Source organism: Micromys minutus (assembly GCF_963924665.1).
Source record: "Micromys minutus genome assembly, chromosome: 12".
In the NCBI taxonomy this organism is placed as follows: Eukaryota; Metazoa; Chordata; class Mammalia; order Rodentia; family Muridae; genus Micromys; species Micromys minutus.
Genome location: NC_137981.1, coordinates 25596133 through 25608421, shown reverse-complemented (window position 1 = coordinate 25608421; position 12289 = coordinate 25596133). Strand labels below are relative to the sequence as shown.

General features: G+C 42.4%; 1 protein-coding gene across 1 annotated transcript in view; it reads left to right on the top strand.

Annotated features, from left to right (window-relative positions):
• Positions 1-8160, top strand: part of GLUD1 (glutamate dehydrogenase 1) — a 30627-nt gene extending 22467 nt beyond the window's left edge. The window contains exons 7-13 of the mRNA XM_080925970.1: positions 496-633; positions 1264-1401; positions 1668-1748; positions 3248-3371; positions 4148-4239; positions 5395-5457; positions 6876-8160. Of these exons, the coding sequence (XP_080782096.1) occupies positions 496-633; positions 1264-1401; positions 1668-1748; positions 3248-3371; positions 4148-4239; positions 5395-5457; positions 6876-6995 (756 nt within the window). The 3' untranslated portion in view covers positions 6996-8160. The remainder of the gene's footprint in view (positions 1-495; positions 634-1263; positions 1402-1667; positions 1749-3247; positions 3372-4147; positions 4240-5394; positions 5458-6875) is intronic.
• The last annotated feature ends 4129 nt before the right edge of the window (positions 8161-12289 follow it).

The window sequence follows — 12289 nt, the reverse complement described above, 5'->3', positions numbered from 1 at the left end:
GAGCAGCCAGTGCTCATAATCACAGAGCCATTGCTCCAGTCCCTGCCATTTCTTTATAAGCAAGAAAGATCCACACTAAACTACTCCCGGGCTCAGTATCATAGGTAATAGAAAGTTGGGTTTCAGGTTTTTGATTGTAGAAATTTGTTATTGAAGAAGCTGTTCAGTACATTGCTTCTTCAAAAAATAAATCCATTATGGTGTGTGTGTGTGTGTGTGTGTGTGTGTGTGTGTGTATGTGTGCCATAGCACACATAGAGGCTGGAGAACATCTCTCCTTTCACTGTATGGGTCCCTAGGATAGAACTGAGATCATCAGCATACATGTGGTGGCAAGTACCTTTACCATTTAAGCCATCCACTGTCTGACAACATTGCTTCTTTTAGCAAAAGGATTTTGAGACTTGCTTCTAAACTAGCAGAATATGGATTTGTGTTGGTCAAAATGACTATACTATTTGTATTAAGTCTTGTGTCATGCATAATTGTTTACAGGGATTTGGTAATGTGGGCCTGCACTCTATGAGATATTTACATCGTTTTGGTGCTAAGTGTGTTGGTGTTGGAGAATCTGATGGGAGTATATGGAATCCAGATGGTATTGACCCAAAAGAACTGGAAGATTTCAAGTTGGTGAGTTATTCTGATATAGCCATGTGCTGTGGCACACAGTTGGGGGTCAGACCTGCAGGAGTCTGTTCTCTCCTTCCACCACACGGGTCCCAGGGCGTAAGTTCAGGTCAGTGTTTGATGGCAAGCACTGAGCCATCTCACCCTGAAAGAATAATAGCGTTCTTGTGTATTTGTATTATTTAGTGCCACTATGTACATGTGAAGGTCAGAGGACAACTCGTAGGAGTTGTTTCTCCTTCTGCTGTGTGGCCCCTGAGTGGCTGAACTCAGATCATCAGGCTTGGTGGCAGAAACTTCTATCTCTTCTCCCTTTTGGTTTTGTCTTTGGGTGGTGGGTTTGGGTTTTTTGTTTTGTTTTGTTTTTCTTTAATTCAAGCCTAGGTTGGTCAGTTTACCTCCGACTTTCAAGTATTGATAGGGTATTTTTGAGACATGTTCTTGATATGTATGCAACCCAGCCTGTTTTCAAGCTCGCAGTGTTCTCCGTGCTTCAGCATCCCTGATACAGGGACATAAGTCTCCATACCTGGTTCTCAAAGAGCTCTTAAAAAACAGATTTTGTATAGTAGACACTAAAGCCAACAATTAGACTGTTGACAGCCATTAATTCTGATTTTCAATCAATTACAGCAACATGGATCAATTCTGGGCTTCCCCAAAGCCAAGGTCTATGAAGGAAGCATCTTGGAGGCTGATTGTGACATTCTAATTCCTGCAGCCAGTGAGAAGCAGTTGACCAAATCCAATGCACCCAGAGTCAAAGCCAAGGTAAAAACCATTGTGAAATATCGGTGTAGATGCGCATTAGGGATGCTATGAAAGACTTACCAGTGATCTCTGCCACCATCACCAGTTTCAGAACATGGTTAAGAAAATTAGAGAAACAGACAAATAAAAAGTAATGTTATTCACTTGGTAGAGTGATTTAATTTTAATTGAAATTATGTGCTTTCTTTTATCTCCTTACCTGTACATACGTATCTTTCCTGTGACGATTTTCCTAGCATCTGTGCATGTCCCCAATTCTCTTACAGATCATTGCTGAAGGTGCCAATGGGCCAACCACTCCAGAGGCTGATAAGATATTCCTGGAAAGAAACATCATGGTTATTCCAGTAAGTCATCTATGTTCCTCAGGTTTTATATGTTCTGGGATTCATAATTAATTTTGTTAGACACTAGGAGGAAAATGAGCCACTGACTGGTGTCACAAGTTACAGTAAATTCTTTTTTATACTGTTTTATCTTTTGAAACAGAGTTTCTCTGTATAGCCCTGGCTGTCCTGGAACTCAGGGTTAGGGCTCCAGGGTTAGGACCTGTGGAAACCAGGCTTGCCTGAACTTACAGAGGTCCACCTACTTCTGCCTCTTGAGTACTGCAACTAAAGGCATGGGCTGCTACTGCCCAACAGGGGTAGTAATCCCTGGTCTCCATTTACCTTTGAAATATAATGGCAACAGGGCCGAAGCCAGGGTCTCAATAGTCAAGCTCTCACCTAAGCATACATGAAGTCCTAGGTTCAATTCCCAGCACCTCAAGAAAAGAGAGAGAGAAAAAAGATTGGAAGAATGGTTAGTATAATCTGACAGATACTTTTTTTTGTGGTCCTGAACACTTTCTCTAGCTTCCACCAGTAACGAATATATGTAGCCCTCTGAAAATCTAGTTATGTTAAATGTATACTGTTCTAAAAATACAATTCTGTGTTATATTCTTGAGTTCTGTAGTAAGAATAAGCTAGCTATCACCAACACCATCCAGTGATCTCTTAAGATACATCTGTGCTGTTTGATATCTTGGTTAAGATTATTATTGCTATAGAGAAACACAGGGCCCGAAGCAACATCCCCATAACACTGTTCATCCTCAAAGGGGAAGTCAGGAACCTGGAGGCTGGAGCTGGTGCAGAGCCCAAGAAGGAATACTGTTTACTAGCTCCCATGTCTCATTCAGCCTGCTTTCTTATAGAACCCAGGACCACCAGCCCAGGGTTGGCACCACTTACAATGGATTGTTCCGTCTCCCATCAATCACCAGTTAAGGAAAGGCCCTGTAGCAATGTTTCCAAACCTGTGGGTCTAACCCTTTGACAAATATCTATCTCAGAGCATTTACATTACAAATTATAACAGTATCGAAATTACAGTTGTAAAGTAGCAACAAAAATGGTTTTTTGGATTGGGGTCATCACCGTATGAGGAACTGTATTAAAGGGTTGCAGCATTAGGAAGGGTGAGAACCACTGCTCTCCAGGCTTGCCTGCAGTTGCATTTTATGAAGACAATTTCTTAATTGAGCTTCCCTCCTCTCAAAGGACTTTAGCTTGTGTCAAGTTGGCATAGCACAGCTGTTTAGTCTACCCTGGTATTGAAATTGAGTTCCTAAGCCTGACAAGTTGGCTAAGAAGCTAAAGGTACTAGGTACCAAGCTTGTCCAGTACTCTGCCCCTGAGATTTACATGATAGAAGGAGATAACTGAGTCTGATCTCCATGTGTGCATATGACACATACATAGTCACATACATACCTGTGTCTGTATAAGTTCATTGATTTCTAATAATTTTTTATTAAAGTCATCTTTTTATATATTTTTTTCTGTATCACTTTGTATAGGATCTCTACTTAAATGCTGGAGGAGTGACAGTGTCTTATTTTGAGTGGCTGAAGAATCTAAATCATGTCAGCTATGGCCGATTGACCTTCAAATACGAAAGGGACTCTAACTACCATTTGCTCAGTGAGTTCTTAAAGTCTTGTCTGTGTCTCCACAAGTTGTCCTTTGGGCCAAAGAAAGATCTGGGAAAACATACACACTTAGGAAATCTGTTCCTGATAATCCTAGAGACTTTGCCTAAGAACAGAAAACAGTTGTTCTGTCTTCTGGACCATAGAGCAAAAGTGCTTGTTTTTTAATAAACGGTCAACATATTAGGTCTCAAATGTTTGTAGTCAAACTTTTATAATGTGGTTTTCCCCACATATAATCTATAAATTACTGGTACAGTAAAGTCTTTTCAGACACAAACTCTACCACTAATCTTACTAATCTGTCTTCTAGTTGCTCAGAGAAGTCCTAGCTAACATGAAAATGCCAATGAGGCTAGTTCTTTCTACACTAATTACAGAAGATAATTCCATGTGTAGAAACCCTTTTTTGAGTCCTCTGGTAATACTTTTTATTTGCCCACATTAAACTCGGCTGTTAAGAATTTGTCATCCAGCTGAAGTAAAGCCAAGACCTCCAACTGTGCCCAGTACTCTGCCACTCTGAGAATGTTCCCTCAACACTTCTTTTTAACAATGCCAGAGGAAGAAAGCCCTGGTGACGGGTGTTATGGAAACAGAGCGGTGACCTAAATTCACATTTCTGTAGGAATTTGGCAAGTTTTAACTCCTGTATGTCATTAGAGGTGCAGATGTCTAAAACACAGGTTAGAGTGACTCTCAGTTCTACCTTTATTTCCTCCCTCTTCTATCAACAGTATCTTACCTTAGTTTCTTGACTTTTCACAGTGTCCGTTCAAGAGAGTTTAGAGAGGAAGTTCGGGAAGCATGGTGGAACTATTCCTGTGGTCCCCACAGCAGAGTTCCAGGACAGAATATCGGTGAGTGGGAACACCAGAGTGCCCTTTCCACGTGCTCCCTGCCCTTCCAGACAGGCTAGGTAAATTAAATGGAGTATTATCAGGATGTTCACCACAGTGCTGCCATGTGGCGTCACCTCACCATTCAGTCCATTCTAAAAAGAATGATTAATGAGCACTACAGCAGGTGACTGAACACAGTCAGGACAAATTGAAAAGTAAACAGGAGACAGAAAATAGGAGGTACTTATATGGACACAGAGTTAACAGGTTACAAAAGATATGTCAACCAGTTCTTCATAGTGAGTGTCAATAGTTTGTACACATCACAAAGAGAACTTAATCTGTAATCCTAGAACTCAGGAGTCACAAATAAGGGTTGATACAAATTTAAGGCCAGCCTGAACTTCTGAGACCCCTGAGATTTTTTTTTTCCATTGCTGTGTCCCTAATGTCCAACATGCCCAGAATGTAGTACTTTTGCTCAAGTAAGTGTTTGATGAATGAGTGAGAGAAACATCACTGTTCTCGCCTGTTAGCAAGTTTATTTTACCTCCCTAATTTTATGGACCAAAACAAAGCATGATACAAGTGTTGAGAAATATGAATTGTAAGATGTTCAGTGTAAACAACTGGTTTTTTTACAATAGGTAGCCAAGGATAAGCTCCTGTTCCTCCTCTCTTCACTTCCCAAGTTATAGCCTCACAGGCATATACCGCGTGCCGGGCCAGAGCAGAACACTTTTTTGGTAACCTACTTCAAGTTTTCATCTGGCACCTTAGGATCTATATACTGTATGGCTGTATTATGTCACATTAGGAGCCATAATGACTTAATTTTTTTAGCAGTCCTTCCCAAGAAACCACTTGGATAGCATCTGTAGAAACAAAGAGATCTAGGTCCTCCAGCTTTAAAGCTGCTAACAAGTCTGGAGTGGAGCATGCTAATCTGACTATTTCCTGCCTTCTGGCTTCTTGTCTGTGGTTGTTTTCATTGTGATCTTATTTCACAAGTTTTGTTTCCAGTGTTATTACTTGTAGTATACATTGATAGAGTACAGAATTGATATGTCTTCCTGTATTGCTGCATATCAACCTGATTCTGGGTACTCTTCTGGAGAAATGAAGCGTATCTTAACTGTGTTTTTGTTAAGTTAATGTTCTTTTTCCTAACAGGGTGCGTCTGAGAAAGACATCGTGCACTCTGGCTTGGCCTACACAATGGAGAGATCCGCCAGGGTAAGTGTACAGATGGTGGCTGTCTCTGTTGATACCGGAAAGTGCAGTAACCATGTTGTCATGGCGGCAGATTGCATTCTTGTAGTTCTATCTTACCTGCCATTTATGTACCTCAGAACATGTGCCTTTTTAGCCAAAGGTGATGACAATTGTTAGCACATATTAAGCATTTCCCAGGCTTTAGGAAGAAATCATGCTGACTTAGGCAGTTTATTGTTACCAAAAAGGTATTTAGCCAAACTAGAATGCTGATCACTACTTAACAGCCCAAAAACTGACCTTACTATAGAACCTGGTTTAAAAGAGAAATTTTTGGTTTGGGGTTTTTGTTTTTTACCATTTGAACTTTTCTACATTGGGGCCTTATCTGTAACAGTTTTGAGTACAGCTTTTTTTTTAATTTCTTTATATGAGACAGTCTCTCTGTGTTGCCTTGGCTGTTATGGGACTCTAAATGTAAACCAGGCTGGTCTTGAACATACACAAAGAGATCTCTGCCTCTGCCTCCCCAAGTGCTAGGATTAAAGACTGGTTTCTTCCTGATCAGATTCTGTCCACTGGGATTTCCAGGTTAAAGCAACATAGGCAGACTCCACTGAAGAAGTTGGCACTTGTTAGTGGACGTTTGGTTTATTTTAACAGTCTCATGTGTCCACGGCTGCCCTTGAACTCACTAAGGGTCTGAGGATGTGGTTGGGCTCCTTATCTTGTCCCCTCCACCTACCTACTACTGGAATTAAAAACATGTGCCACTATGCTTGATAGTTTCTGAAGAGTTCTGGGTTTTAGTTTTTGGTTTGTTTCTTTGTTTGCTTGATACAATTTAATATAATGGGCTGACAAGACGGCTCCATGGATACCACTAAGTTCAGTCCTTGGGACTCAGTGTAGAAAGAGAACCAACTCCCTCATCCACGTGTATACTGGCACATGGGCGTGCAAGTGCACAGAGTACACATATACCAAATAAAGAAATATAACTTTTAGAACTATAATCATCTTTTAAAGTATACAGTTTATCAGCCTGTAGCATATTCATAAAGCTGCATAGATGTCATCATTGAAACTGTAGAATGTTCCCATTTCCCTGTTCCTGGTTATTTTAAATAGTCCTAAGTATGTGATCTGAGGTCATTCCAGATAACAGGATAGTTAACCGGCAGAGAAAGTATTCACATCTGTAGCTCTGAGGAGTGAGTTCTTGCTGTTCCCTGGACTGTAGCAGCTTACATTAATTCTAGAGAATTAGTCCTTCCTGCTAGAAACACTGCTGCTGTTGCAGTCCTTTGTCTTTGGCCATCTGTGTCTTATCCATGCTAGTCATGGGACGAGTGACCAGTACCAGCGTCCCACGTGCCTTTGTGTTCACATCCTGCTGCTCAGTTGGGTGGTCTCACTGCCTTTCCCCTTCGTTCCAGCAAATTATGCGCACAGCCATGAAGTATAACCTGGGGCTGGACCTGAGGACAGCTGCCTATGTCAATGCTATCGAGAAAGTCTTCAAGGTCTACAATGAGGCTGGCGTGACCTTCACATAGACGGCCACAGCTGACTTCTTACCACTCTCTTCACCTATAATTTCTGCAGACCTGTCACAGGTTTACATGTAACCACAGAAATCTGTTCTTGTGACTCATTAGTTAATGGACACTGTTCTCAACAAGTCAGTTGGAATCAGCCCCTTAAGAGAAAGAGATTAAGTTAGAGGATCATGTACAAGGTGTAACAGTAGGAATCACGTGTATCCGAGCCAGTTAGGTGTTTCGCTTTTAGATAAAGTTCCTGCTCTTGGCCGTGCTACCTTGCTCTGGGCTCTTCCCAATAGGGCAGTGCTGTTGGCAGGGAAGGCAGTCAAGAGCAGTCACTTCTTGAAGAGTCTGGAAACTTCAAAACACATAAAAAGTAGGTGTGTGGCATTTCCCACAGGTGGCATGGTCCTTGAATGAGTTATTGCTGTTTTACATCAACAAAATAACTCAGTTTTCTAAGTTGCAAACAAAAATAAAAGCTATTTCTCATGTATGTTATTCTCAGAAAAAACCAGTACATGCTGCTGTAATAAAATTGCCTTCAACCACTTAAGCCTAACCTTTACTCAAGCAGTGAACACCTAAAAAATATGAGAAATGGAAGAAGCTAGTTTTTTATAACATGAAACAGTATCATTTGTAGCTTATTGGCCCTGCATCATAGTCCAGCAGAAATAAAGTAGCATTATTGGGGTGCTCTCATACCTTCAATGGACAAGGGACTCTTGGGAAACTTGTACCGTAGTCCAGAGAGTGCTTTACCATGAAAACTACTTGTTCTTCCCATTTGGAGATCTATTATGCTGAGTACTTGAACCATAATTCAAATAGAGCGTCCCAGAAAAGAAGACTTGGGCTCCCTGTTTGGAGGCTGGCAGGCTTCAAGCACAGCCGGTGGCCAGGCTCAGCCTGTGTGTCCCCTTCTTCCAAGGCTTTGCATTCTGCACACCACTTCACTAGCAGCAGGCTGGAGACTGCCCAGGGTTGACTTTTGTTTGGGGAGTTATTGGCCAGGGCTTTTGAACAGGAATGTTCCACAGAAGTACCAGACATATTTATATAAGAATGAATGCTTTTTTTTTTTAACAGTACCCTTTCAGAAATTTCTAACTACTTTGTAACTGCATGATTAACTTGGTGATAAAAGCAGTTATTAAAAGTCTACATTTTCCAAAATTTATGTTTCTTTTCTGTGTTTTCATATTTGATGATCTCTTAGTAAATATAAACAGTAATTGAGGTTGAGAAATTTTCATTACTGTCGTCTGTTATGAGCTCCTCAAATTTTATTCCTGGATTTTTTTTATTATTTATTTATCTTCTTAGAGAAGAGACTGTATTGTGTAAAGTTATTATATTAGTATGGTTTCTGGTACTTTTTGTTTGAAACAAGGTCTTACATAGCCCAGGCTGCCTTCAAAGTTGTTATTAGCTGGAGCTACTCTTGACCTGCTTCTTGCTCCAGAGTGCCTTTTTTTAAGTATGGAAGTTTTTCAGATTACAAATAGAACTATTATACGGATGGCTATGGATGCACAAGTGTCTCTGTAGTGTGTCCACTTCCTTGGGAATGAATGTTCCTAGAGTGGATCATACAGTCGTATTGTTAATTTAAAAACATTTCCATGTTATATCCACACATGCATGTGTAGATGAAATGAAAGAAGTGGGACAAGGAAAGGGTACGTGGTATTTTCTGAGCTGGTGTGGTGTCCTACCGTTAGGCATTAGACTAAAACATTCAGGAGGTGAGAGCAGGGTGGAGACGAGGGAGGCCTGGGACGAGGAACAGTGATGGCGGGCAGACTTGGGATGGGATGGGGAATTAGCATGAAGACATCACTTGATGCACTAAGAACAGAGTATTCTAACTCCAGTACTTGTGTGGAGGGGGCAGGAAGTCAAGGTCTTTCTCAGCTACACAGCCACCATAGCCTGTGTGACAACTTGTCTGATAAAGGTGAAAATGGTACAGAAAAGAATGTTACATGAGGGGATGGTGGGGCTTGGATGTAGGGCGCTTAGGTTCAGTCCCCAGTGCCACACACACAGACTCAGTACACACCTTAATCTTAGCATAGGGAAGTGAGGCAGGAGGATCAGGAGTTCGAAGTCACCTCAGTTAATGCCATAGCCACTTGCCTAACTGCCCAGCAGTAGTACTTTGGATATTTGTTTATACAACATCTACTTTAGGTGCTCATAAGTGACCAAATGGGTTCAGTCTGTAAGTACTAATGTAGGAAGAAGACAGCTCAAGTCACCAGTTTTCCTTCTGTGCAAGTGCCAGAGACGCTAGAGTTTCCAAACACAGGAGCTTCTTTCTGACTCTCCTGCCACCTACAGGCGCATGCCCGTGATAGTAACAGTGGTGCTGATCATCATAGGGTATGGCTAAGCAGGCCTCTGTTCCCCCGCTGTGGGTGCATGAGTTAGGAGGCCAGAGAACAGACTAAAGAATGGTCCCTCTCAAACCCATGCCAGGCAGGTGGCTGCTGAGGTCTTTCAGCTCTTCCTTCCTAGGTCATGACTACTGTGCGTAGTTGGGGAAAAGTAAGGATTAAAGAGAGATGCTCATGAAGGAGTCAGTACATAGAGAATGGGTAAGGAATTGAATTTGAGTCTAGCTGACTCTGAATGTCTCCTGTTGTGTCTTTGGAAAAACTAAATTCTCTCTGGGAATGGAGGAGCAACTTTCTAGTTCTCTAAACAGTGATTCACAAAACATGTTTGAGGTGATGTTGGAAGACCACAGAGTCCAAGATCCAAGAACAGGATCCAGAATGAGAACAGCTGTCAAACAAGCACTGGATGACTAAGAAAGGCTCAGAAAACTCAGGGAATCCTCATGACTCACAACATCTAAGAACATGATATGCTGCTGCTATATTAGGCCTCGGAGATCTTTTCCACTAAAGATTAGGGTTGTGTGTTTGAGTAGCCTCACAGCTTGCTGAGTGGCCAACAGATTTAAACAACCCTAAAAGTTATAGTAACTTCCTCCTGTGAGGTGAAAGATGGAAATCAAAAGAACAGGCTACAGAGATGGCTCGGTGGTTAGAGCACTGGCTGTTCTTCAGAAGACCCAGGTTCAATTCCAGCACCCACGTGGTGGCTCACAACTACCTTAACTCCCTCCTCTCTGGTCTCTAGGAATACCAGGCACACTCATGATGTAAAACAGTTAAAAACACCCATACACATAACACTAAGAACAGTGGCTAGTGGTGTGTTTGCAGGTACCCTGGCTCTGAACTGCACTCCGCCTGGGACATTTCAGAGTACTGATACATGGAGTGATGTTCCTGGGACCAGCAGCTCAGACTGCTCCCCCTCCTTACCCTTGTTTAATGCCCTTTATGACTGACCCTGAATTCTGGTGTGTGTGGTCACTGACATTTCTACTTATTCAGCTTGGTGGTCAGCCATTCGGGAGATTTCTTCAGTCTAATGCTAGTAAGGCTTCATTCCCAAGTAGTCCTGTGTGCAGACTGAAGATCATCTTCAACTATCAGGCCCAAATTCACAAGGTAGGTCAGAGGTAAGACTTGGGCACTCTCAGGTCCTTAGTCTGTGCACAGCCCTGCGCAGGGGATCTCTAGATCCCAGAAATAAGTTGGAGTGTACCAACTCTACAGACCTTGCATTTCCCAGTTTTCTCACTAAAGTTCCTATTCTTGTTTCTCCAAACAATTAGCAGTCACCGACTTAAAGGATGACATCTAAGTGTTTTTGGCAGCTGCCCTCAGTGAAGACTTTTAGTGTAAAATGAGCTGCTCATCAGGAGAAATAAAGACAACCTGGCAGTGGGTGTTCCTCCCTGGTGTGTGTGGCCTGGCCATACAATGACAAGTCTCTCCAGGTGAGGGATCTTCTTGTTTTCCATGGTGCTCTAAATGGAACCCAGGACCTAGCACATGCTAACAAGTACTCTATCACTGAGCTACCTAGGTCTCCCTACACAGCTCAGGCTGGCCTCAAACTCATGATCCTCTGGCCTCTATCATGAGTTAGGAATTTAAGATGTAGGTCACCATGCTCAGCTAAATGAGATCTTCAAAGAACTCCGAACTACGTTCTGTCTTTTCAGGGGCTGTTTAGCCTTTTTGGAGACAGGGTCTTAACTCTTACAACCCAGTCTGGCCTCCAACTTCTGGGAATCGTACTTGCAACTTTCTAGTGCTGGAATTTCAGGACTGTTGACATTCAGTGTGATAGCCCACCACTAGTCACTAAGTTGTGGTGAGACCAGGGGAGCAGAGAATGAGACAAGCTGAACACACTGCACCACATTGGTCTTGACAACATCATATAGGAGAAAATGGAGGACTGGCAGTGTGGGGGTGAGTTCAGGTATCTGCAGCACTGACTATTTTTGAAGATGGAGCTTTTTTTTTTTAATATTTTATTGTTACTGTGTGGTAAGGGAACACACATGCCATGGTGTGCTTGCAGAGGTCAGAGGACAACTTTGTGGAGTTTGTTCTGTCCCCATGCTTTTACGTGGGTTCCAAGGATTGAATTCGGGTCATCAGGCTTGCTCAGCAAGCATTTTATCCACTGAGTCACCTCACCAGCCTAAGACAGAACGATTTCACTGTTTATCTAACTTGCAGCATGTGGCCTAGTTCACATGAGATTTGTCACACAAGCTCACCAGTGCAAACTGGCCTCTGTAGCCTATAAGGCCCTATCTTGTACTGAGTCAACCCTGTATGTCCAGGATGCCACAGTGCTCTGCTTCCAAATGCTGCTCAGTCATTCTTCCCAGGTGGTGAACCATCAGTGGCACTTCACTAGGAAACAGTCTGGAATAAGCTAGTATCGCCCTCCACAGCTGCATTTTAAAACAGCTGTGTTCGGTTCCTCTTAAAATCAAACATGAGAGAAATGCACAGTGCTAAAGAATTGCTCATGTTCCCACAGGCAGGACTACTGCTAATATTGCTGAGTGTGAGCTGTAAAGTCTTTATGCTTTTCTTACATGTCATTTGTCTTATGAAAAATGCACTTGCTCTGCAAATCTATTTAGGAACTTCCTTAGTTGACACAATTTATTTACATTCCCCTAGGTGTCCTTTCAAGCCTGGCGTGAGCCTGTCTTAAGCAAGCACTGTACCAATGGGCTAAACCCCCACCCCACCCCAGCCCTTCCTCCTCTGTAGCCACGTGGAACGTTCCATTTCCTGTTAGGCATTATTTTTAGTCAGGGATGGTTGGTAGCCTTCCAGCCGCAGACCTCCTTTTCCAGATTGAGGAACTTACCGTTCAGTAGACGGTATAGGTATCTGGTTACCGGATGT